The sequence below is a fragment of the Pseudorca crassidens genome, chromosome 19 (assembly GCF_039906515.1).
Source record: "Pseudorca crassidens isolate mPseCra1 chromosome 19, mPseCra1.hap1, whole genome shotgun sequence".
Taxonomy (NCBI): domain Eukaryota; kingdom Metazoa; phylum Chordata; class Mammalia; order Artiodactyla; family Delphinidae; genus Pseudorca; species Pseudorca crassidens.
In genome coordinates this window covers 14,967,889-14,995,020 of record NC_090314.1, presented here as the reverse complement: position 1 = coordinate 14,995,020, position 27,132 = coordinate 14,967,889, and the positions used below count along the sequence as shown (strand labels likewise).

At 50.5% G+C, this 27,132-nt stretch overlaps 1 protein-coding gene and 1 pseudogene across 3 annotated transcripts in view; one reads left to right on the top strand and one right to left on the bottom strand.

The window, feature by feature from the left end:
* RAP1GAP2 (RAP1 GTPase activating protein 2) overlaps positions 1-27,132 on the top strand; it is a 218,189-nt gene that overhangs the window by 1,910 nt on the left and 189,147 nt on the right. For 2 of the 3 annotated variants that reach the window (XM_067714885.1, XM_067714884.1), the window contains exon 2: positions 8,068-8,184. In XM_067714885.1, coding sequence (XP_067570986.1) covers positions 8,068-8,184 — 117 coding nt within the window. Of the gene's footprint in view, positions 1-8,067; positions 8,185-14,152; positions 14,334-27,132 lie in introns of those variants that run through there. The other variant, XM_067714887.1, reaches the window with a different exon arrangement.
* LOC137213074 (high mobility group protein B1 pseudogene) lies at positions 10,773-11,545 on the bottom strand (annotated as a pseudogene).

The window sequence follows — 27,132 nt, the reverse complement described above, 5'->3', positions numbered from 1 at the left end:
GGGATCTTTCTTTTTTTTCTAGTCATGGCAGGTGGACTTCTTAGCTGTGGCATGCATGCAGGATCTAGTTTCCTGACCAGGGATCGAACCTGGGCCCCCTGCATTGGGAGTACGGAGTCTTACCCATTGGACCACCAGGGAAGTCCCTATCCTAATATAGGTTTTAGGTCACCTTTCACTCCTGGTTAAAAAAGCCCATTGCTCTGAGAAGGTCCTGAAGACGTGACTTGAGTGATCAGACAGCACTCTTTTCTTTTTTAAAAATAAATTTATTTATTTATTTTTGGCTGCATTGGGTCCTCCGTTGCTGTGCGTAGGCCTTCTTTAATTGCGGTGGGCAGGGGCTACTCTTCCTTGTGGTGTGCGGGCTTCTCATTGCAGTGGCTTCTCTTGTTGTGGAACACGGGTTCTAGGTGAGCGGGCTTCAGTAGTCATGGCGCACGGGCTTCAGTAGTCATGGCACGCAGGCTCAGTAGTTGTGGCACACAGGCTTAGTTGCTCCGTGGCATGTGGGATCTTCCCAGACCAGGGTTCGAACCCGTGTCCCCTGCATTGGCAGGTGGATTCTTAACCACTGCACCGCCAGGGAAGCCCTGGCAGGGAGCACTCTTGAAGGCAAGACACCTTCTGAACTCCATGGCACACTCCCAACATGATCAGCCTTGGCCTCTGCTTCCAGGATTTCAGATTGAGTCAGTTTTCTCAATTCAAATTGGCTTAAGAGAAAAAGGGAATTTACTGGTTTATGTAACTGAAAACACCAAGAACTTTCCATGTTTCAGGCAAAACTGGATTCACGTGCTCAAATAATGTCACCTAATAACGCCCTACTCTCTCCTTTCTCTTTCCTCTGTTCCCTTTTTATTCCCTTGTGGAAGTGAGGTGGCTCTCAGGAGCCGCAGGCAGCCCTCCAGACAACAACCCTCTGGGAAAGACAGCTTCCCTTTCTCAGTGGTTCTAGCAGAAGTTTCAGAATGTCATCCCATTGGCCTGTTTTGGGTCACAAGGCCATCCTTCAGCCAATCACCATGGCAAGGGGGATGGACTGCTCATATTGGCCAGGCTGGGTCATATGCTCATCCTGGGAACTGGGGGCTGGGGTTAACTCCACCCAAACAACAAAATTTTGAGTGGGGGAGAGGGTGGTGAATACTCATTGGGCAACAAATATGTCTGATGTCTACCTACTCTTTTAGAGCAGCTCTTGCTTTGGAGGCTCCTCCTCCAAACTCTCCATAAAGTACCAAAAACTAAATTAGAATTTGGTTGGGTTCTTCAGCTCGTTATTAGATATGTATGACTTTTTAGCTTCTGATTATTTCTGAGGGCCTGTTGCCCAGTTTATGATGGTGGGGCTTCAGATCTGGGAGAAGGAACTGACAGAAGCTAGAGGCTAAGGCTGTGTGAGTACTTGAAAAACATTTCAAAGTGCTCTGGCAACATTCTTTTTACTGACTGTAAAGTATTCCATTCTAAGTTGAACCATAATTTCTTTGTCTAGCCTCTACTGATGACCTTTTAGGGAATTTTTTTTTTTTTTTTTTTTTTGCCGTTGTGGCCGCTCCCGTTGCAGAGCACAGGCTCTGGACGCGCAGGCTCAGCGGCCATGGCTCACGGGCCCAGCCGCTCCGCGGCATGTGGGATCTTCCCGGACCGGGGCACAAACCCGTGTCCCCTGCATGGGCAGGTGGACTCTCAACTACTGCGCCACCAGGGAAACCCTGTTGTTTTAATTTTTATTTCTTATATAAGTTGATTTTTTTATGTTTATTGGTCATTTGTGTTTCTATTTTTGTAAACTCCTCATTTGTTTCCTTTGCCCTTTTTTTCCATGTTGATTTGCTCATTATATATATATATATATTTTCATATTAATCTACAAAAGCTCTTTATCATGGAGATGCCTTTTTTAATTTCTTAGTAAATTTTATATTTTAGAACAGTTTTATTTTTTTAAGATTTTTTTTATGTGGACCATTTTAAAAGTCTTTATTGAATTTGTTACAGTATTGCTTCTGTTTTTATTTTATTTTATTTTTTTTTATGTTTTGGTTTTTTGGCCATGAGGCATATGGGATCTTAGCTCCCCGACCAGGGATCGAACCCGATCCTTTGCCTGCTTTGGAAGGAGAAGTCTTAACCACTGGACTGCCAGGGAAGTCCCTAGAACAGTTTTAGATTTACAGAAAAATTGAGAAGATAGTACAAAGAGTTCCCATATACCCCACACCCAGTTTCCCATATTATTAGCTTCTTACATTAGTATGGTACATTTGTTACAATAATGAACCAATGTTGATACATTATTTTGACTAAGTTCCATAGGTTATTTAGCTTTCTTATGTCCTTTTTCTGTTCTTGGGTCCCATCCAGATACCACATTGCATTTAGTAATTAATGTAATTCTTCTTCTCGGCTGTGACAGTTTCTTGGACTTTCCTTGTTTTTGATGACTTTGAAAGTGTTAAGGAGTCCTGGTCATATTTTGTAGAATGTGCCTCAATTGGGATTTGTCTGATGTTTTTCTCATTATTAGATTGGGGTCATGAGTTCTGGGGAAAAAGACCACGAGGATAGAGTGCCATTGTCATGCATCATATCAAGGATACGTACTATCAACATAGCTTATCAATGTTGACGTTGACTTTGATCACCTGGCTGAGGTAGTATTTGTCAGTCTTCTCCACTGTAAAGTTGCTCCCCTCCCCCTTTCTATAGTGTATACTCTTTGGAAGGAAGTTACTCTGTGAAGCCCATGTCTAAGTAGAGTGGAGTTATGGTTCACCTCTTTGAGGACAGAGTGCTTCCGTATATTGTTTGGAACTCTTCCGCACCCGAGATTTGCCTCTTTCCTCCCCATTTATTTATTCAATCACTTATTTATATCAGTATGCACTGTTAGATATTTGTTTATTTTAACAACAGCTTTATGGGAATTCACGTGCCTCACAACTTACCCAAAGTGTAAAATTCAGTGAGAATATATTCACAGGGTTGTGCAAATATCACCACAGTCAATTTTAGAACATTTTCATCATCCCCCAGAGAAATCCCATAACCTTCAGCAGTCCCTCTCCTCCATTTCCTCCCACCCCACCCTCCCCCAGCTTTAAGCAACCGCTCGTCTCCTTTCTCGCTCTCTGGATTTGTCTATTCTGGACATCATTTCATATAAATGGAATCCTACAGTATGTGGTCCTTTGTGACTGGCTTCTTTCACTTAGCAAAATGTTTTCAAGGTTCAGGTTTCGATGCCTGCCTGACCTTCCCCAGTGTTCAACTGAAAAAATAAGTGTAACCTGTAAAGTGCCTGACCCTTCTCTCTTTTGGTGATGGGTTGCATCCTCCTGGAGGTGTCACCCACCTCCACAACGGGGGGACTCTTACTATGGGCAACTTCTACCCCTCCCCCCCCTTTTCTCATTCCTTTTGAAATGTCCCTGACTATGCCCATGTCTTGATGCCTACTTTTCCAGGGATAATCTGAGAAGCTGGTCCTTGCTAAAGTGTTTTTTTTTAATTTTTAAAATTTTTGACTGCATTGGGTCTTGGTTGCTGTGCGTGGGCTTTCTCTAGTTGCGGCGAGCAGGGGCTACTCTTCATTGCGGTGCGTGGGCTTCTCATTGAGGTGGCTTCTCCTGTTGCAGAGCACGGGGTCTAGGCACAAGGGCTTCAGTAGTTGTGGCTCACGGGCTCTAGAGCACAGGCTCAGTAGTTGTGGCGCACGGGCTTAGTTGCTCCGCGGCATGTGGGATCTTCCTGGACCAGGGCTCGAACCCGTGTCCCCTGCATTGCCGGGTGGATTCTTAACCACTGTGCCACCAGGGAAGCCCCTTGCTAAAGTTTTAATGGCTGCTCGTGCCTTACAAGGTTGACCCTTTGCAGTATTTAATCTCCTTCTGTGTACTCTTCAATAGAATTTCAGGTACAAAACAGATTAATAGGGAAGATATTTGGGGATGGATGGTGTTCTGTTTTTCCTATATTTAATGAAGTGCAGTGCAGCAAATACACTTACGAAGTTAACACATTGGATTCATTAATGGAGATCATCTGTGTCAGAGCATTCTGTGGAAGAAACTGCCCAAGAACGTAGTGAGTTGATCACTGTGGCTGTTGTGATTTTTATGGAAACTGGCTCAGTCGAACAGGGTGCTGGGTGAGGGTGTGGCAGGGATTTCAGAGAAGATCAGACACAGTCTTTGCACTCTAGCAGGGAGACAGACAGGCACATAAATAACTCACGCGGGCAGAGAGCAACGTTGTGATCAAGGTTAAGCAAAGCATCCCTGGAACCTTGGAGCAACTTCGGATTCTGGCTGGGGGCGTGGGGACAGATTTTTAGAAGCAGTGTGGTTTGAGCAGTTGGGATGGGGTAGGGCAAGACTCAGATGGAGGGAGGGCGACTGAGATCTGAGCACAGCCTGAGCAAAGGCTCGGAGGTAAGAAAAGGCAGGGCGTCTCTGGAGAAGGACAAACAGATGGGGAATGCAGGGGTCTGTATGCGTGAATGTGGGCGGGGGTGGGGGGGCATGTAACGGTGGGAAAGGCTGGCGGGGAGCAAAGTGGGGAAGAATTAAACCTCTCAGGTGAGCTGTTTGGAGGACAGTTGATATGTAGTGGGAAACCACTAACCTTTTTGGGCAGGGGAGGAGCTGACAAGATCTGTGTTGGGAAGTGGGGGCTGGCATGGAGGAGGAGAGGATGTGTGTGTGCACGGAGGGAACTGGATGCCAGGGGCTGAAGGTGCAGAGAAGGCCTGCCTCTGTTGCTTCCTGGATGTGTGACCTTGGACAAGTTCACTTCTGTCCCCTGAGCCTCTTTTCCTCATCTCTAAAATGGGATCCACCAGTTCTGAGGGGTTTGATGTGCAGCTTGGAGGAGAGAGTGCAGGGAGTGGGTTTGTCTGTCGTCGGTGAAGCAGGTAAAGCCAGTGACTGGTGAGGACTGATGGGGATGGTGGGGAGGAAAGGAGATAATGATGACCATGTGACAGAAGCTTCCCTGGCATTATCTCATTTAATCATCTTAACAACCCTTCAGAGTGGGTGTTATTAGTACTTCCATTTTACAGATGAGGATTCAGGGACTCACAGTGGAAAAATTAGTCACCTGAAGCTGGGAAGTAGAATCCAGGTCAGGGTGTCTGCAAAGAGTGGAGGACAGTCCCTTACACCTGCCTTGGGGAAATGGGAGTCGGGGAGAGGAGGGGTGGCTATGGCAGGGGGGGGGAGCGCATATCGAGGAGCCCAAGGATGGGGAAAGGCATAGAAACTCATCCTCAGAATAGGATGGGATTAATCAGGGCAGGCTTCCTGGAGGAGACAAGTTTTGAGCCAGGTTTTATAGGACAGGAGTCATCTTGGGGCAGGAAGTAGGTCATGGAGATAGGTCATGTCCCAAACTGAAGTCATAAAGTCAGGATCTTCCCTCCCAAACTTGTCCTTGTCCAGCTTGAATGGCACTGCAGCCAGATGCCCACACAAACCAGGAACTCAGGAACAACTTTGTTGTCTGTCTCCCCTTCACCCATGTCCAACCCATCCCCTGGACCAGTGGACACTACCTCCTTCGCTCACTTGAGTCCTCCCATTTCTCTCCATCTCCAGCACTATCCCCTGTACAAACCAACACTGTCCCACCTGGACCCCTCCAGGAACATCTAACCTGGCTACCTTGCTCTTTTTCCACCAGGATGATCTTACTGAAATGCCCATCAGATCATATCGAAGAGAGTGAAGGGAGACAGGCGGGGACCAGACGTTTTGGTTTGGGAGATCATAGGAGCAATGAAAGCCCTCTGCCCTCCAGCAACCTGCATTCTGGGAAATCTCCTCCCCCAGCAGATAGCCTGTGCCCCATCGGGCAATATCAGAGCACCTGCACAACTTTTTCTTTTTATAGCACTTTATGCAGTTTGTAATTTCATAACACGGACACACACACACAATTAAACATTTGGAATAATGGGTAATACCTCTCCTGTATAAAAAGACACACTGTTAAAAAGTCACTCCCCCATCCCCACCATTCCCCCAGCTCTCCCTTACCCCCACCCAGGTAACTACTTTTATTAGCTTTTGTGTCTCCAGAATTTCTACATATGAAGATAAGCAAACAGGAATTCCTACCTTATTCTCTCCCCCTTTTTAAACATAAAGTACACATACTGCCCTTTCTGCACTTGATTTTTATTCTCTTAACAACATATCCTGGGGCTTCCCTGGTGGCACAGTGGTTAAGAATCCGCCTGCCAATGCAGGGGACATGGGTTCGAGCCCTGGTCTGGGAAGATCCCACATGCCGGGGAGCAACTAAGCCCGTGCGCCACAACTACTGAGCCTGTGCTCTAGAGCCGCGAGCCACAACTAGTGAGCTCATGTGCCACAACTACTGAAACCCACGCATCTAGAGCCCATGCTCCGCATCAAGAGAAGCCACCGCAATGAGAAGCCGCGCACCTCAATGAAGAGTAGCCCTTGCTTGCTGCAACTGGAGAAAGTCCGTGTGCAGCAACGAAGACCCAACGGAGCCAAAAATAAAAATAAATAAATATTTTTTAAAAAAGTGTTTTAATTGAGGGCACTCTCTGTGTGCTATCATGCAAAGAGCTCCAGGATACATTGTTTTTTAATATAAATTTATTTTATTTTATTTATTTATTAAACAGTGCCACAGATTACCTTGTCCAACATGCTAGAATCTGTAGATAAATTCTCTGAAGGGGGATCGCTGGATTACAGAGGAATTACATGTATAATTTAGACAGATGTTGTCAGGCTATCCAGCAGAGGGCTTGTACCAATTGACAATCCCACTGGCAATGTATGAGAGGGCCTGTTTAAAATGATATATTGTTCATGTGATTATTTGATGGCTTTTCTCCCCACAAAACTGTAAACTCCAGGATGGCAGGATTATGTATCTTTTGCTCATTGTCGTGGGCCCTCAATAAATACTGAATTAATGGACAGATTTATGATTCTACCAGGAATGGGTGGCCAGGGTGGGTAAGATCCTTTCGTGTTCACCTTGCCCAGTTCAGCTTCCCCGATCCTTGCTCTGGGCTGATTGTCGATCCAGAGGGTGGCTGGGACCCTGTGAGTGACCCTTGAGGTTCCGGAAGATCTAATCCTGACATCTGACTCATGACCCCCACTCCAGAGCAGACTTTCTCCTGCTGTGAACTTAAGAAATCCAATGTCTCAGTGTTATAAAGGGCTTGGAGAATGGACACTTGTCTGATGCTTGAATCCCCTGCCCAGCCTCTGCTTACATACCTCTGGTGACAGGGAACTCACTCCTTCCAAGTGACTCCTTTCAACTTCAGACAACTAACTTTTTTTTTTTTTTGCGGTACGCAGGCCTCTCACTGTTGTGGCCTCTCCCGTTGTGGAGCACAGGCTCCGGACACGCAGGCTCAGCGGCCATGGCTCACGGGCCCAGCTGCTCTGCGGCATGTGGGATCTTCCCGGACTTGGGCACGAACCTGCGTCCCCTGCATTGGCAGGCGGACTCTCAACCACTGTGCCACCAGGGAAGCCCCAGACAACTAACTTTTTAAAAATAAATTTATTTATTTAGTTTATTTATTTTTGGCTGCATTGGGTCTTCATTGCTGTGTGTGGGCTTTCTCTAGTTGCGGCGAGTGGGGGCTACTCTTTGTTGCGGAGCACGGACTCTAGGCGCGTGGGCTTCAGTAGTTGTGGCGCACGGGCTTAGTTGCTCCCTGGCTGTGGGATCTTCCTGGATCAGGGATCGAAACCGTGTCCCCTGCCTTGGCAGTCAGATTCTTAACCACTGCGCCACCAGGGAAGTCCCAGACAATTAACTTGTAAAAAGTTTTTCCATCTATTGAGTTGAAACCTGCTCCCTGTAGCTGCCTCTTCTTCAGGGAATTTTAACGGCGGCTCTCTGGAAACAGGGCTTTCTGGCAGACGAGCAGGGGGTATATTTGGGGACAGGTACCTCTCATCTATCATTTTCTAGCAAGTAGGGCCAACTCCCAAAGGATCCCTGCAGAGCCCCGCCTGCCCACCTCCTCACTCTCTCCTGTCTCGCCTGCAGGTATGTGCAGGAAGGGCGGTTCCGAATTGAGGAGAGGACACTGACAGCCTTCCAGTGGCTCTACAGCCCCCAGCAGCATCGCATCCTCAGCCGTGCCGACCTTGAGTCTCCCTCCAGGTAAGGGGACCCACTGCCCTTACTCTCATCCTTAGTCCAGGCCCCTCCAGTTGGTACTTATTATATAGCAGTCCCACACTGGTCCATAAACTCCCAGTGGAGAACCACAGTCCTCAGTGGCAAAGAGGCCTTGCAGGGTCTTTGAAAGAGTCTGTCAGCCGGGGTGCTTGTCAAGCCTAGAATGCACTGAGTGATTTGAGGCAAATCATTTTCTTTGCTTTCTCCTCCGTAAAATGGGTATGATCATATTTTCCCTGCCTTCTATCAGGAAGATCATGAATCTCAAGTGAAACGATGCCTGGAGATCATCAACTGGTTCCTTTTATTTTATACTTTTGGCCGTACCGTGTGGCATGTGGGAATCTTAATTCCCGGACCAGGGATAGAACCTGTGCCCCCTGCAGTGGAAGCGCAGAGTCTTAACCCCTGGACTGCCAGGGAAGTCCCGCTGGTTCCTCTTTAAGAGGGAGAGTGGCTGGCATATTTGCTGGGCAGTCCCTGCTTTGACCTGGGTAGAGCCAGCCCTTCCTTTCTTGTCGCTCTCCTCCGCCATGCCAGAGAACCCAGCTAGGATCCTGAGTCCGGTGAGGGGCACCCAGCTTCCTGCTCCCAGGCTCCTTCCCGCCCACTCTTCCTCCACACTGCGGACAGACATGAGCCGTGTTAGCAGTCTCGATGGAGATATCCCTGGGAGCCCTGCTGCTGCCACACCCCTTCCCAAGGCTTCTGCTAGACCTGACCCAGGACCTTTCTTCCCACTTTCCCCATCAAAACTTCTTTGCACCAGCTTCTAAATTAGCAGGCCCCTTGAAGGCAAGAATGAACAGGTCTTTCCTCCCAGGGGTGGAAAAGAAGAATGGAAGTGATGTCATTTGGGGGTACACCATGTGCTGGCCAGCAAGAGAACAGGGACCATGCTCTTACCGCATCTCCCCAAACCGGCCCCAGGAATAAGGTTCAGAGATGATGGGAGACTTCACCTACCCAGACATCTGCCAGGAGTCCTGTTTAGCTAAGAGCAATGCATGTGCTCTCTCTTGTCTCAATGACGATTTCTGAAGGTACAGGAAGCAGTGAGGGGAGAGGTATTCTGGATCCAGTTCTGCCCAAAGAGGAAGAATTAATTGGATGATGATGTGACATGACAGGAACCCTGGGAAAGGTGACTCAGGCCACCTGGGAACTCCTGATATTCAGGAAATGGGAGATTAGACAAATGCCCTAAACTCTAGAGGGCAGATTTCAGATCATGCAGAGAAAAGACCGAAACGGCGCTAGAGCTTGAGGCAAGAGTATCAGGAAGGGCGCGGCGATGCGATCCTGAACGTGCAGTTGTGAATGCTTGCAGGGACAGAGAAGGAGGCTGTCCTGGGAACACGCTGGCGAAGCACAGACAGGAAGGGCACATGGTCGGAATCAGCTTCAGGCAACGTGCAAAGCCCTGTTGTGAGCCAAGCACCGTCTGACGTAAAGCAGCTTCTTCCTCACCTCCTTTCCTTTCGTCAAAAGCTCTCCACGACCTGACGTTATCTTATTTGCCTATTTGTTCATTGTCTGTGGCTCCCCCGGAATGTGAGGTCCATGAGGGCAGGGCCTTTTCCCTCTTCTGTATCCTGAGGTCCTAGCCCAGAGAAGGAGCTCATTAATCAGGCACCAAGTGAAGGACACATGAACATAATGCAGGCTCACCGGTAGGAAGGCTGGAAGGGAAGCTAGCTCCAAGACTGATGTGGGCCAGCTATACCTGCCCAAGATAACAGCCAGGGAAGAAGAGGACGGTGGGACCTCCTGCCCATGCAGGTGGCTTGAGGCTAACCTTTTTTGAGCCAAAGAACAAGAATGCTCTTCAGAGTCACAGGAGCCCAGTTGAGTCCATGGCGGAGGGAAGCAATCATAAGATAGGAAGGATGGAGTTATTCATCTCATACCTGGGAAGGCTGCCTCCCAGGAGGCTTGAAGAGGAAGCTGCTATAGCTCTGTGACTCAGCACTCACAAAATTAACTATTATTCTTTTTTTTTTTTAATAAAAAAATTGTATTTACTTAGAAGCATTCAGAATGTCAACAAAACAGCTGCAACTTTTTTTCTTTTTTTTGCAATGACAGTGGTATTCAGTTAACAGAACAATTATTTCATATAAGCTGCATCACAGACAACTGAAGATGGAAAAACTACCATCCCCGTATATAACTAATTTGTGCTGTGCACCAACAAGTACCTGCCTTAAATTTCCATGCCAATTTACAACCCCCATACCGTACCAGGCAAGGTTAGTGGCTATTGAAAATACCACCAGGACAGGGCTATCTAAAGACACATTCGAGGGCTTCCCTGGTGGCGCAGTGGTTGAGAGTCCGCCTGCTGATGCAGGGCACATGGGTGCCCCGGTCCGGGAGGATCCCACATGCCGCGGAGCGGCTGGGCCCGTGAGCCATGGCCGCTGAGCCTGCGCATCCGGAGCCTGTGCTCCGCAATGGGAGAGGCCACAACAGTGAGAGGCCCGAGTACCGCAAAAAAAAAAAAAAAAAGACACATTCGGTAGTGTGTTAACTATACAAAAAAAGACACCGTACAGTTTAAAAACAAATCTTACGCAGCCTTACATTTCAATTTTTTTCTTTAAAAGGAGTGAGTTGTGTACAGGGGGGTTAAATGCTTTATAGACAAGAAAAAAAAAAACTGCGCTGGAACCAACGTATTCATCATCATCCTCTGCATCTTCCTCATCTTCCTCCTCTTGCTTTTTCTTGCTTTTTTCAGCCTTGACGACTCGCTTTTTTGCTGCATCAGGCTTCCCTTTAGCTCGGTTTGCAGCAATATCCTTTCCGTACTTTTCCTTCACCTTAGCAGCCGTCTCCTAAGGCTGCTTGTCATCTGCAGCAGTGTTTTTCCACATCTCTCCCAGTTTCTTTGCGACATCACCAACGGATAGGCCAGGATGCTCTCCTTTGAGTTTTGGACGACACTCAGAACAAAACAAGAACAAGGCCGAAGGAGGCCTCTTGGGTGCATTGGGATCCTTGAACTTCTTTTTTGTTTCCCCTTTAGGAAGGATAGAAGTTTTCATTTCTCTTTCATAACGGGCCTGTCCGCTTTTGCCATGTCTTCAGACTTTCCTTTCTCTTTAGCAGACGTGGTCTTCCATCTCTCTGAGCACTTCTTAGAAAACTCTGAGAAGTTGACGGAAGCATCTGGGTGCTTCCTCTTGTGCTCCTCCCGGCAAGTTTGCACAAAGAATGCATATGATGACATTTTGCCTCTCGGCTTCTTAGGATCTCCTTTGCCCACGCTTAATTATTTTTCCTCTGCGAGGCACAGAGTCGCCCAGTGCCCGTCCGGCTCTCACTTGCCCCGGCGCTGTCTCTCTCAACTATTATTCTTATATCACAAAAGTTGTACTAACTTCTGTGTGTTTATTATGCGTCATGTTGTACATGCTTTGCAGGCATAAATTGATTTAATCTTCATGACAATGCTATGATCTAGGTACTGTACTCCCCATTTATCAGATGACAAAGCTGAGGCGCAGGGTAAGTGGCAGTGCCTGCAACCACTACGCGCACTGCCTCTCAGAGGATGTGGCGTGGGCCCCAAAGTGGGAGATGGCGAGGGTAATTTTTATCAGCGCAGAGGAAATAAGTTCACGAACCATAAATAAGTGAGCTTAGCATCATTCCTGGTCAGGTTTCAGAGTCTGTTATTAAAGAGATGGCTTGGGGGTACTTAGAAAAGAAAGAGATAGAGGGCCAGCAGCAGTGAGTGAATTCCCTGGGAACCCATCCTGCTGGGGGAAGCTTATTTGCTTTTCTGATTAGTCTTCTAGACTAGAAGGTAGGCTGGGGGTGGTAAAGCAGGAGACAGTGGTTCTGAGTTTCAGCAAGAAATTGTTCTTTTCTTCCCATCAAAGCCTGCGGGTGACACAGAGGAATGTGGGCTGGGGGAGGGCACAGCTAGGGAGGCTGATGAGTGGGCTGCCCTTGCTGAGTCTGCTCAGTGTGTTCATGAGGGACTTGGTGAGGAAGGATGTAGGCAGCATGCCGGGGACATTGCCGATGGCAGGAACCTGGGCACCGTCCCAACGGACAAGATGGCACAGTTGGACCCGAAGTGCCCTGGAGGCTTGGAGTCCAGGTCCAAGTCTAGAAGGTACAGTTTAACAGAAATAAAGGAGAAGTCTATTTTGGCCTCCAATCTTGTCTGCACCTGAGCAGCAGGCTGAGGGGATCAGCTGTCTGAGAGGTTCCAGTTGACCAGAAGCTTGGGTATGGCCCCATGTTTTAAGAAAATGCTCGTGTCTTGGGGCTGCAAGAGCTCAGGGCAGAGTCCAGAGCTGAGGAGGAAAGTGCTATTTTGTCTCAGACTAAGAGGAATGCTCTGTCATTTCCTCATTTATTTTGTGGACAGAGATTGAGCACGTTCTTCTGCTAATACCATGCTGACGTTACCCTTGAATGGCTGAGCAGGTTACATTTTGGGGTGATGGGCTAAGCTGCTGAAGGGACTCAGAGGGTGGGTTGGCCACCCGCCTTCCTTTTTGCTTGCCACCCTGCTCCAGGTCAGGCCCTGGGGTTACGATGCCTGGTCTTAAGGAAGACAAGGGTCCTGCCTCCAAGGGACACACATTCTAGTGGGAGAGACAGACTATAGACGCATAGACAAGAGAATATCTTGTGGGATGACCAGAGTACTGAACAAACTGAAACAGAGCATCAGATAAAGAGTGACCAGTGGGTGTGTGGGGAGTTTGGAAGAGGTGGATGGCCTCTCTGAGAAGGTGACATTTGAGCTGAGTTCTGAAGGACTCAGGGGGCAGACCTATGGAGAAGCTGCTGGTGAGGGGTGTCGCATAAAGGCTGGGGAGGGGCACAGGAGATGGGAAGTGAAACAGCAGGTAACAAGGCCCTATCTATGTTCCAGAAGCAGGAAGCTGTTGTGGCCAGAGCGGAGTGAGGCCATGGCCAGCAGATGGAAAGGATGCAGATTTCCATGCAATTAAATGGAGGGCTTTTTAACATTTAGAGCTGCCCGAATACAGCGTGGGCTGCCCCCTGAGGGACTGGGCTTCCCATCACTGAGATGTGCAAGCCATATTCAGAGGCCGCCCTCCGTGGAGGTTAGGGAGGAAGACTCAAGCGTCTCAAAGGCTCCCTAGGGCACCCTTCCTGCCTTCAACCCCTTCAAGTTCAGGAACACCCTTGGTTTGGCCAAAGCTGGGAGAATGGCTGTGCAGCGAATGAATGAAAGCTCCCGGCTGCCAAGTCGAAGGCGGGGGGTGGGGGGGGACGACGACGACAGTTTCAAGGACTCTGGCAGTCCCTGAAACCTCCCACTTCCAAGTCCAGATAGCACTGAACCCCCTCTCCATCCCCACCGCACGCCGAGCTGGCGAGAGCCCCGGTGTCTTCCTCAATCCACCAGGGACCCGCAGATCTTTCCTCACCTCCGTTCCCCACCGGCCCGGGCCCCATTCTCCAGGAACTTCTGTGGGCCGGTGGGCTGTCCCCTCCTCCGCTCCCCTGGGTCCCTTGGGCGCGCCTGCCCCTCCCCGCGCCTTTGTTCCCGAGGAGCCGCCTCGGGCAGTCCCCTGGCGGCGGCGACTGGAGCATCCCGCGGGCGCCGCACCTCGGACTCGCCGTATCGGCCCCCCACCGCCCCCGCGCCCTCTCCTGCCGCTCGTACCCGCCCCTCCGTCTCCCCCCCACTTTCCGGCAGCTACGCGGCTGCGGCGCGGGGCGAATCGGGTGGGCACTGCCGGAACCGGGGCGCAGACCCCGGCGGCGGCGTCGTGGAGGGCGGCAGGAGGGCCCCGCCTCGGCCAGGCGCGGGCTTTCCCGCGGCGAGCGCGGCTCCGGCGGCTGGGGCGCGACTGCCAGGTGTGCGCGTGGCGGCGACGGCGGCGGCGGGCAGGGGGAGCCGCTTTGTGCCCGGCGAGCCGCGGCCGGGGTGCGCGCGTGCGCGCCGCGGTGACGGTACGCGCGGCGGGGCGGGCGGCCAGGGCAGCCCGTCGCCGAGGAGGAGGGGGCTCGCCGCCGGATGGAGAAGGGGGACGCCGCCGCCGCGGGCACACGGGCCGAGAGAGCTGCCGCGACAGACTGTTGCCATTCCGTCCACGTCGAGGAGTGAGCCCCGGGCGCCGGCTTCACAGAAGGTCAGCGGATTCGGGGCTGGGTGGTGATCCCGTAGTCAGCAGGGATCAGGACGCGAGTCCGGGGTGCGACTGAACCCAGGGTGGAATTGGGGTGTATGTTGTGAGTGCAAATGCAGGTGTTTGCAAAGAGAAATCAGCTCGTGTGGACGCGTGTGAGCCCTGCGCTGCGATTCCACGGAACAGTTCAGCGGAGTGGGTTGTTTGGGAGGTGGGGTGACTGTCCTCAGACACCCCTACGGGTGGGTCATGGCGCACACACATCCTGTATGGAGTGTGTAGCTGACCGAGGTGGAGCTCAGAGGTGGGGTGTTTACAGGTGGTGGCGAGAGGAAAAAGCCAGGACCCCCAGGAGGACCCTGTAGCTAGGCTGGGTTGGTTTGTTTTTTTCCGAAAGGACATAAACCCCACCCCATGCCCACTCCAACCTGTGCCTGTTGCAGGGAGGGGAGAGGATGGTGGGGTGCTGTGTGAGAAGCCTTTGTGGACCTTTGGGGCCGGGCCAGGATCAGCCTGATGCTCGTTTCTGGAGGCCCTGGGTGGATGAGCGTGGGGTGCCTGCCTTGGGTGGGGGTCCAGGGCATGCCGGGTGTCCTGACCTGGGGCTGGCTCAGGGGCACGTCCTTCTTTCTCCTCATCTGTTTTCTATAGCTCCTCTGCAGCCTTCTTAAGAAACCAAAAGGCATTTATATGCAAGTGGGGTTTGGGCTCTGAAGGCGGGGATCTGCCTCTGCTGAGTGGCCCCCATTGGAGCAGCCTCCGTAGGGAATAATAGGGTTGTCCTGGGCTGGGCGCCAGGGCCCTCTGGTTCTTTTCATGCTTTGTGACCCTGGGGCTGTCCCTTAAGCCCCACGCGCCTCAGTTTCCCATGGAGAGGGGAGAAGGCACCGCCCCACTCCGTTCTTCCTGCTGCAGAGTGAGGAGTAAACAGAGAGCTCACAGCTGCCTGGGGCTGGGAGGCTGGGAGTGACTCAGGGCATGTGAGGTCCCCAGCAGTGTTTTCCCCCTGGAAAGTCCCAGCATGTCTTTGAGACCTGGGCAGGAGTTGGGGGAAGCTCTGCCCTCACCTCCAAGCGAGTGTGTTGGATTTTCTAAGTGTGGGGCAGGGTGGGTATCTTCTAGACCTGGATGCTCAGGCTTCCAGAAACGACCTCAGGTTCCTCCTCCTTTCTAGGATGTTGAGGAATGGAGGGCGGGGGGCAGGGTGTGGGGAGGATTGGATGGGATGGGGGACTTAGAGTCACCAAATTTCTGGGCAGACGCGGACGCTAAAGTTGAGTAGGGCCAGGGCACAGCTAGCTGGGAACCCCGCTCAGCCCAGGCTGTGAGGCGATTTATCGGGAGGTGGCCTCAGTTCCAGAGAAGATGACCTTGCTGCTGCAGGCATCCCGTCCCCACGCCGACCAGGATCCTGTCTGGATCAAGTGTGGCTGAGCCACTGTGGTTCAGAATGACTTGAACCTCGAGGGAAGGGGACCCCAGCATGGATGGTGGTGGCAGCAGCGGAGCAGACCTGGGTTGAATCCCAGCTCCACCACTGTCTGTGTTTCCACCTGTGTTTCCCCAGAGCAGAACCCGAGGATGCATTCTTTTTAATCTTACTACCGCTCTGTCCTGGGAGGTCTCCTGAGAAGCCTTAAGGGATGCGTTTCAGAACTGCCCGGCTGGGGAGAGAAACAGGGACGTGTTCATCCGTCAGCTCTGTTCCGTCCGTGGACATTAACTCCCACATGCTTCCAGGCCTTACGTGTGAGGCCCCAGTGGGTTCGTGTGGGCACCCCGCACTGCGGCTTCAAAGACGGTCCCGCTGGGTCCTCGAAGAAGCATTGCCATGTGGCTGCTCTCAAAGCCTGCAGGGAACCGGTCACTGCAGAAGTCGCTGGAGTAGGAAGTGGGACTGAGAGTGTCTGAAGTACGCCCTGGGGTGACCGACACTGCGTGACCCTGGGCAAATTTCCTATGTTCTCTGAGCCTCAGTTTCCTTATCTGGGGGTTATGGGAATTAAATAAAATACTATCAAGTTTTTGAACATGGTGATGGGTCCATAGCGAGAGCTCTGTGAATGGAATATTTCCGTATATTTGGGAAGACAGCACCTTCTGGGTGGCCCAGATATTCATTCACTTAAGTGGAGGAGGGGGCTGGATTAGGTGACCTCCTCCTAGTCAGAGACTCTTGGGCTCAGGGGCCGGATGCCTGACCTGGTCATTTCCTCCTGGAGCTGCGGCCCAGTCTCCCAGAACCCCTGAACGGCTCTGCTTCGCATTCTGTGGATTGGAGACAACAATGCCAGCTGCTCATATGTGCCTTTCCTTGGGCTGTGTCCCCTGGAGGACATGGGAGCCTGGAGGGTGGGCAGAGGGGCGAGGGGAACAGGCAGCTCGGAAGCAGGTGTTTAAAGGACGGGTGGCGAGAGGGCAGATGCTGGCGTTTGGAGCTGCCAGATGGTCATGGGCACTGGTCTGGGCCACAGTCAGTGGGGAGGACGGGGCACAGGGGTGGGGAAGGGCGAGAGAAAATGAACAGGAAGGGAGGGGAGAGCAGGTTGGCAGAGAGTGGCCCAGAATGATGGCAGAACCGGGGCTGTGGAGTGAGTCGAGGATTGGGGGGTGTCTGGAGTGGCAGGGACAGGCTGGGCCGGTGGGAGAGCGACGAGGTGGTGTGAGGGAAGGGACAGCACTGGTTGAGGATTAGTTGGGGGGGCCCTAGGGCATAAGCCGGGGCAGGTATCCTACTTCAGGGTACAGTACCTGTAAGCTCCCTCCTTTTCCTTTTTCCAGTGCATCTACCTGCTCCTCCTGGGCCACCACCCACGTTGGCAGGTGAGGTGCTGTCGGCAAATACTTGGGTCCCGTTGTGAGCGGTGATTGGAGAAGGCGAGGATGTACCTCTGCCAAGACCCGTTGCCATGGTACCACGGTGACCCTTGTCTTCCTATCCTCTCCCATCTCTGGGCAACGTGGCCCTCCCCAGAGGGAGGTCGTACATGGGGGAAGGTGTCCAGCTGCCTCTTGCTTATGCAGGGGCAGCTCAGGCTGGCAATACAAAGGTCATGGTGTCCATCCTTCTGCCTTCAGGCAAGGTCACACCTAGCCTAGGCTGGGCGGTTGCAACAGCTACTGTCTTCATTTACAGTCATTTAAAGACTCCTCTGACCTCTGTAATTTGGGACTCCTTTTGTTTTTAATAAGTTTAGTAAAAGAAAAAGGAGGGGCAATCAGTAATGCCAGCCTACCCATCTCCTCCCTTTTTATTTTATTTTATTTTATTTGGCCGTGCTGCGGCATGCAGGATCTTAGTTCCCTGACCAGGGATTGAACCCGTGCCCCCTGCAGTGGAAGCGCAGAGCCCTAACCACTGGACCACGAGGGAAGTCCCTCCTCCCCTTTTTTTTTAAGAGCCAGATGACACTCTCTTCTTGCCCGCACCTTTTTCAATGCTTTGGTGCTTCTCTAGTGAGAAGTTCTGGATCATGTCTGATCTCAGTCTGCCGTGCTACACTTTCTTTTTGTTGTTGTTATTGTTTGTTTGTTTGTTTTTTTTTTACTGTGTTTGCCACCACGCTTTAGGCCTTATAGATAAGTTAGAAAGAGATGCCACTCTATCTTCTCAAAATGCCAAGTGGCCATTGGGGCTCCCAAGGCAGGTGGGACACCAAGGCAAGGATTGTGCTCTGGGGAGCCTGGCCTGAGATCTGGTTTGGGTTCTGAACTTGCTCCTGATCTCCAGGCTGGCTGGTGTTCCACCCCCTTCCCTAGTTCAGATCCAGGGCTGTCAGCCTCCTTCCTGGGTCATGCTGGGTGCGCTAGCTGGGCCCTACCAAGGCTGGGTGGCATCAGGTATGGGCACCTGGGGGACCCTGCCAATTAGATGACTGGTAGAGAGCAAGAGCTGGGGGGGAGTGACAGGCAGACAGGCACAGTGAGGCACACCTGTGCGCGTGTGCGCATCTGTACACGTGGGTCCCTGGAGGGCGTGTTGCTGGATCACTGTGTCTGCACATGTCTGTGTGGTTACCTGTGGTCCTCTGAGCATGTCTCTGTGTGCACTGTGGTGTGCCCTGGCTTATTCGTTTTCTTTTCTCTGGGTGTGTGAGTTGGCCGTGACCTGGCGCTCTCCAGGGTCCTTGAGGGTGTGCAGGTCTGATGGCTGGTGACATTTTACCCAGCAGGATTTCCTGGCCCCCTGCGGCCCCTAAGTCTTCTGCCCTGCCCAGCTCTGCCCTCTTTCTGGGATTCCTGTCCCTGTCCCTCCCTCTGACTTGAGGAAATTGCTTCTCTCCCACTGGCTGTGCGGGTGCCCACTGCTGTTCAGGTGGGGCCTGGGGAGAGACAACCAGTCCGATCTCCAGCCCCATCCTTCGAGCTCTGAGCTGAGGGTGATGGGTGGGTGAGCCCTGGGTGGAGGAGATGAGTCAGGATGGCTGCAGCGGGTGGCAGAAGCATCTTCAGGGAGGTGCGTGCACCCCCATCCACTTCACCCATCCTCCACTGTCCATATTCTCTTCCCTCGTAGCCATGCCTGGCAGTTTCTGATGGGGAGCAGAATGGTCTCTGAGGCTCCAGGCATCCCACTGGCAGCCTTGGCCTCAGCATAATCATTTAAATTTATGGAGCTCTTCCTGTGCCAGGCCCTGAACTCACAAGATACATGTATTAGCTCCTTGGCTCCTCAGAACAATCCTATGAGGTGGGTTATGAAAGCATCCCCATCTTATGAGGAAGTGGAGGCTCAGAGAGGCTGAGTCACTTCCACAAGGTCACACAGCTAGTAAGTAGTGGAGCCAGGACATGAATCTGGGTCTATTCTTGACACTTGTTGCCGTGCCCTCCACTCTTCACAGAGCTGCATCCGTCTCATCCTTACGGTCTCTCCTTCAGAGAGGCCAACTCAGATCACCCCCTCTAAACAGAGCTCCCCACCCACCCCCACTCCCGTTTGGATCACATCACCCTATTGTAAATACCTGTTGTAAAGTTATCCCTCTCTTGTCCTCCACCTCTCCACTCCTAGTCCCCCCAGGGATTTGTCTGTCTTGTTCACTGAAATACCCTCAGCACTATCAGAGAGCCTGGAACAAAGTAGGGATGTGATAACCATTCGATGAATGGATGAATGATTGAACACATGAAGGTATGTCTGACTCCAGACCTAAGCTCTGTACCCCTTCTCTACATTGTCTTTCCCAGCAGGGACCACTGCAGGGTGGCAGGGAACACAGCTCTGGAGTCAGTTCGCTGGGTTCACTGTTCTGGTTATCTGATGCTGCATAATAAACCGTGCAGAAGCTTATGGCCTGAAACAACAGTGTTGTTTATTTTGCTCAGGAATCTGCAGCTTGGGCAGGGCTTGTGGGGATACTTGTATCTGCTCTGCCATTGTCTTCTGGGGTGGCTCAAAGTCCAGGGGCGGGGATTGTCTGAAGGCTCAGCTGCTCACATGTCTGGCATGTGGTGCTGGCTGTTGGCATGAGGTCTTAGTTCCTCGCCACACAGGCCTCTCTGTGTGCCCCCTCTGTGTGCTAGCTTGGGCTTCCTCACAGTGTGCTGGCTGGATTAGGGGCAAGAAAGAGCCAGACAGAAGCTATTTCACCTTTTCTTACCTGGCCTGGGAAATGATGCAGCTTCCCTTCTGCCAGAGTCACAGATCCACCAGGATCCAAGAGGGAGGAACGTGTACCCCACCGCTTAATGGAGGGGTGTTAATGTCACAGGGTAAGAAGAACAGGTGGAATGGGGATATATTATGGGATGGTGGGGCCATCTTTGGGAAATACAGTCTGCCACAGCCACTTCTTTGGAGTGTGACCTTGAGCTAATTACTTAGTCCCTCTGTGCCCCAATTTCTCCATCTATAAAGTGGGAACACCGTCAGTATGTATTGGGTTATTTCGTACTCATTGGGTTATTTAGCGGTGACTACACTTCTACCCACGGGTCCCCTTGGCCTCAGGTAAGGCGTTGGTCCAGGTTTTCACGGAGCTGCAGGTTCCAGCCCCAGTTCCACCCCCAACTCTCATGTAATACAGGAGGCACCTACCTGTGCAGAGTCCTTCTGAGGGTGGGGCTGGTGATGGGGAAAGAAGAGGGGACCCTGAGTGGAAAAGGCCTTTTCTGTCTCCTTTTATTATGTGATTCTAAGTCAGCCCTGCTCTCTTCAAAGGGGCAAGGGGCAGGGTTGGTGGAGATGCCACGAAGCTGGGGCTCCAGCAGGATTCCTCTGGGTCTGGAGGCACAGATCCCACGAGGACCCCCATCTTTATCCAGGGAAGTCAGGATAAGTGAATATGCTGTGTTTGAGGTGCAGGCCTTTTTTTGTGTGTAGCTCCCTCCTTTTCTCTGTGCCCCCTGCCTGCCTCCGTCTGAGTCATTGTTCATCTGCCAGAAGAATGGGTCCCCAGCCTGGCTTGCCAGGCCCAGGGAGGAATCTCAGGGTTTCCTTGTCCTGGCCCAGGTTGGGGTACTCCTCAGCTGGGCATTGGCAGGGAGCCAGGGGAAATCTAGGGGTTTGCTGGAGCCCAGCCTGGCTGTATCTCACATCTAGCACTGCCCTCATTCTCTATAGAAATGGCAGAATTGTTAAAAGCAGAGGCTCTGGGTTTGAATTCTGCTGCTGCCACCTGCCAGCCCTGTGACCTTGGGCACATCTCTTAACCTTTCTGAGGCTCAATTTCCTCACCAGGATGGAGGAATTGGTTATGGTAAGGATTAAATGAAATAAAATCATGGCGTAACTGGTTCATGGGAAATACTCAAGAAATGTTGGCAGTTTTTCTTTATAGATGAACAAAGTGAGGCGGAGGGAGTTTAAGCGATGTCCCCACAGCCACATTTAACGTCAGAATCAGGGCTGGAACCCATGTGCTCTGACACCAGGTGGTTGTTACTTATCTCTTGCCATACAGAGAATTCCTCCATCCCTCAATTCCTTTTGCCAGGGGGCAGTATGGCTGCCATCCTAGAAATACAAGCAAGAAGATGCCCCCTTTTCCTCCTTGCACTACCCAGACTTGCCTATAGAGGGCGCCGACACCTACCTTCTCTCCCACCTGGGGAGGGAAGTATCCAGGTGAGGCTCTGCAGTAGTAGGGGAGGGTGGGGAGTGACACAGCTGAATGGGGGAGAGCGAAGAGCTGGCTTTGTGATCTCCTTTGGACAGCTCCTAGTGCCGAAGCTTTCCTACAGATAACTCCAGGGCCACCAAAGATAATGGGAGTATCCTAGTGGATTTCATTCCAGTGTTTCTCACTGGATTAGAATCATCTGGGGAGTTTGTTAAAGATGCAGATTCCATGACCCCACCCCAGAACGATGGGATCTGAAGTTTAGCCATTGCACTGGCTAACAGGTGTATAGATCTGTGGCAGACACTGCTCTGAAGGCTTAACACGTATTAACTCCTATACCCCTCCCAACAACCCTATGAGGTAGGTACCATTAGTATCCCCATTTTCTAGATGGGGAGTCTGGTCTGAGGCACAGAGAGGTTGAGGAACTTGCCCAAGTTCACACTGCTTGCAAGCAGCAGGGCTGGGGTTTGAACCCATGCTGTTCAAGCCCCAGGTGGGTCTCACACCTGGAGCATGTGAGAACCACTATTTTATAACACTGAGCCTGTCCCCTTTCTTGCCTCCTTTTACTTCCTTTTACTTGTCGTTATTTTAAATAGCATTTATTGTGTTTTTCTAATTATAAAAGCAAAACCTGCTTATTTCAGAAACCTTAGAAAGTTCAGGAAAGCACAAAGAAGAAAAAATCATGATCTTGAATCTCACCTCCTGAACAATATGGTCCTGAGCATATTAGTTCGCCTGTTGCATTCTATTCAGAGACTTACTGTACCTTGTTTGCCCTGGCATCACATATGCAGTTGTCCCTCAGTATCCTTGGGAGATTGCTTCTGGGACTACCCCCAACCCCGCTCCCCTCCAGTATACCAAAATCCTGTGATGCTCAAGTCCCTTATATAAAATGGTGTAGAATTTGCATATAACCTACGCCATTCTCCCTTATACTTTATTTTTTAAATTAAAAACTAATGTAAGATTATACTCCATTTAAATTTATTATAAAATATAGTTTGTACCTCTTAATTCCCTACCCCTATCTTGTCCCCCACCACCTTCCCTCTCCCTACTGGTATCCCCTGGTTTCTTCTCTATATCTGTGAGTCTGTGTCTCTTTTCTTATATTCATTCCTTTGTTTTATTTTTAGATTTGAAATATAAATGGTAACAGTCTTTCTCTGTCTGACTTGTTTCACTAAGTGTAATACCTTCCCAGGTCCACCAAGTCGTTGCAAATGGCAAAATTTCATTGTTTTTTATAGCTGAGTAGTATTCGATTGTATACATATACCACATCGTCTTTATCCATTCATATGTTGATGGTCACTTAGGTCTCCCATATACTTTAAATCATGTCTAGATTACTTATAATACCTAATACAATGTAAATGCTACGTAAATAGTTGCCAGGATGGTAAATTCCAGTTTTGCTTTTTGGAATTTTATGAAAATGTTTTTCCCCGAATATTTTCTACCTGTGGTTGGTTGGCTGAGATGAACTGTATTGTTGAGAGATGTTGTCTTTCTCTAACCTACTCCTACTGTTGGAAATTTAGATTGTTCCCAGCATTTCATAGTTATGACAACAATGAGCTGGAGAGCCTCAAAAGTACAACCTGGCACACAGCTCTGATTTTTTCCCCTTGGGATTTCTAGGTCAAAAGGTATGCATATTAAAAAAAACTTCCTACTGAAGCATAATATGCATACAGAGAAGTGCACAGGTTGTAAGTGTGCAGGTTGATGGATTTTCACAGGCTTGACATACCCATGTAAAACCAACACCCAGGGCTTCCCTGGTGGTGCAGTGGTTGAGAGTCCACTTGCCGATGCAGGGGACACGGGTTCGTGCCCCGGTCCGGGAAGATCCCACAAGCCGCGGAGCGGCTGGACCCGTGAGCCATGGCTGCTGAGCCTGCGCGTCCGGAGCCTGTGCTCCGCAACAGGAGAGGCCACAACAGTGAGAGGCCCGCGTACCGCAAAAAAAAAAAAAAAACAACCAACACCCAGATCCCCAAACTGGCCATGATGTGCACTCTAGAAGCTTCTTGGCATGAAGGTAAGGATTCCGACGTGAACTGTCAAATTTCCCCCAACAAAGTGGTATATTGGTCTCCTTGGGGTTTTCTTACTTAAGATTGAGAGACAAACTATGCTTAAAAGCAGAGTGGATGGGGAATTCCCTGGTGGTCCAGCAGTTAGGACTCTGTGCTCTCAATGCCGAGGGCCCGTGTTCAATCCCTAGTCAGGGAACTAAGATCCCACAAGACGAGTGGTGCAGCCAAAAAACAAAACGAAACACACACAAAAAACCAACCAGAGTGTATGGAAGAACCATCTGGAGTCAGATACTGAGAGAGAGAGAGACCTGGGTTCTACCTCTCTGGGGCAAGACAGACTTACCTTCAGGGTAGAAGAGGTGATCTCAGGACTGGAATCAGCAGTCAGTTTGAACTCTAAATAGTTTAAGAAGGTTTTAAAGAAACAAGCGTTTGTAGCTTCCACCCCTCTCCTCCTCCTCTTCTCCTTCATCTTCTTTCTTCTTCTTCTTAGCAAACCATCTGTTTAACACTTTTTCTTTAAATTATGACATGTTCTTGGTAAAAAAAAAAAAAAATCAAGCAGCACAGGAGGACATAAAGTGAAAAGTTTCTTCCCCCTGGATTTCCAGTTCCAGTCCCATTCTTCAGAGGTAACCAGTCTTGGGCCATTGCTTATGTTTCCTTCCAGAAATTGTCTAGGCATATATAAGAATTTACATATTTATTTAAACGAATGAGATCCTATTATATGAACTGTTCTGTCTTTTTATTTTTTTAATTTAATTTATTTATTTTTGGCTGCGTCAGGTCTAAGTTGCAGCACGTGGGCTCTCTAGTTGAGGTGCTTGGGCTCAGTAGTTGCAGCGTGCAGGCTTAGTTGCACCGTGGCATGTGGGATCTTAGTTCCCCAACCAGGGATCGAACCCCAGTCCCCTGCATTGGAAGACGGATTCTTAACCACTGGACCACCAGGGAAGTCCCTGTTCTGTGTCTTTTTGTTTGTTGTTTTTTAATTTTTAAAATAAATTTATTTATTTTATTTATTTGTTTTTGGCTGTGTTGGGTCTTCGTTGCTGCACGCGGGCTTTCTCTAGTTGCGGCGAGCGGGGGCTACTTTTCATTGCAGTGCGCGGGCTTCTCATTGCGGTGGCTTCTCTTGTTGCCGAGCTTAGGCTCTAGGTGCGAGGGCTTCAGTAGTTGTGGCTTATGGGCTCTAGAGCACAGGCTCAGTAGTTGTGGTGCACGGGCTTAGTTGCTCCGCGGCATGTGGGATCTTCCTGGACCAGGGATTGAACCCGTGTCCCCTGCATTGGCAGGCGGATTCTCAACCACTGTGCCACCAGGGAAGCCCCTATTTGTTGTTTTTTTAGTTTTTAGGATATCTTTATGTAGTAACACATATAAATCCTACCTCCTTCTTTTCAATGGCTACACAGTATTCCATTGTATGCTTGTTCCACAATATCGTGAAATGATGGTTATTTATGTTACTAATTGTATTTGCTATTATAAACAATGATATAGTTAACATCTGTGTGCATAGATCTTGTCAGCTTGTATGAGTTTACCAGTAGGACAAATCTCTTTTTTTTTTTTTTACGGTATGCGGGCCTCTCACTCTTGTGGCCTCTCCCGTTGTGGAGCACAGGCTCCGGACGCGCAGGCTCCGGATGCGCAGGCTCAGCGGCCATGGCTCACGGACCCAGCCGCTCCGCGGCACGTGGGATCTTCCCGGACCGGGGCACGAACCCGTGTCCCCTGCATCGGCAGGCGGACTCTCAACCACTGCACCACCAGGGAAGCCCAGGATAAATCTCTTTTTCTTCTTCTTTTTTTTTTGGCTGTGCCATGAAAATTGTGGGATCTTAGTTCCCCAACCAGGTGTTGAACCCGGGCCCTTGGCAGTGAAAGCGCAGAGTCCTAACCACTGGACCGCCAGGGAATTCCCCAGATAAATCTCTAAAAACAGAAGTGTTGGCACAAACAGTATGTGCACTTCATATTTTAATAGATCTTGTCAAATATCTACACACTAATGGTGGGGTGCCTGTTTCCTTACATCCTCACACCATTATCAAGGTTTTTTTTTTTTTAACTTATCTGATGGGTAAAAATACTTTATTATTATTTAAAAATAATTTAAAATAATGGTACACGTTGCAGCTTCTTTAGTTCACAACCACGTGTTGCTGGGAGTTCTTTTGGTAGATAGCGTTACTGAACAAATCAGAATAAATTGCACGACTGTCGTATGTTGGGGTCCTGCTCTTGGAACCGAGTTTTCACAAGCGCTTCTCTTGTAATCTTTTTGGTCATCATCTTGCTTTTCAGAACTTGTGCAATGGGAAATTCAGTCTAGCCCTTGAGGCAGCGTGAGGGGGGAAGTGATCAGGGCGCTGTAAATCACATTGCAGATGTGAGATGTCATTTTTTCTCCATCCCGAGGTGTAGATTCCCAACCAGTGTGGGTCTGCTGGCTCTGAATCCCATGGCACCCTGTTTTCCTGGTCCTTCTCTGCCACTATGCTTTGCCCTCACCTGGTTTATAAAGGAAGCAGAGGCTAATCTAGCCTCCCCTTTGAGGCAAGGTCAACTGAAGCCTCCAAAGATAACGTGACCTGCTCAAGGTGATTCAGCGGTCGAGATAGGAGGAGAGCTGAGCCTTACGGGGTCGGTACTGATGCCAGCTTATGTTGTCTGGAGTGGGGGAGGATCCAGGCTGAATGATCTAGTGCCTGCTTCTCTCAGGACATCTGTTTCCTCAGCTTCCTGTAACTGCCTCATCCCCACGCCTGGGAAGGGAGCTTGTTTCATCTTTTACCTCCTGCTGGTGGCTGCGAGGACGGAGCTGCCGAAGTGGAGGAAACCACACTGTCTCTCCCTTCCCTCCTGCCCCCAAGGGACTGCAGATATGATGGAGGGGCTCCTGGCAGGGACCTGGGCTGCCTCTCCTCCTCTGATCCCAGCCAGCTTTCTCCGCTCCGTGTTTCTCTAAAATCCAGAGAACTGGCTGGGTTCCCTGGAGCTCTGTCCCGGAGTTGGAGCTCTGGTTGGTACTTGCTCCCTCAGCTGGACCAGAAATACCCACAGGCCTCCACCGGGGAAGCCAGGGCATTGTGACTTGGTGACCCAAAGTGGGCCGTTCCTCCGTGGAAGGGCAAGGAGCAACCTCAGGTGAGAAGGACTCAGGCACATGCTCCTTCCAGCTTCGTTGTTGTGCTTTCCTGGCTGTTGAGCTGAGCTTTGCCTTCGTTTCCCCATCTGTAAAATGGGCGTTGCGTGAACTGGGCATTTCTGTAGGTTCCAGAGTCAGTGGGGCAGGTTTGGTCTGATGATGCAGATCATTGTATAGAGCAGTGGCTGAGAACTTGGGCTCTGGAGTCAGACCTGGCTCTGCCACCATCACGCAGGTTCCTTAACCTCTCTGTGCCTCAGTGTCACCATCTGTAAAATGGGGATAAAGTGGTGCTATCTCAGAGGTGGCTGTGAGGTTGAAAGGTCAGTGCTGACCCATAGTCAACTCACAGTCACAGCGCTGCCCCTGGCCCCCCTGGCCCCCCTGGCCCCAAGCTTGTCCTTATCTCCACCCTGACTGCCCACATGCTGAGTCAGCTGAGGTTTGGGAGGAAGCTGGGCCGTGCTTGGTGGGGCAGGAGGGCTGGGCCTGGCACACAGCATGCTTCTCTTTTCTCT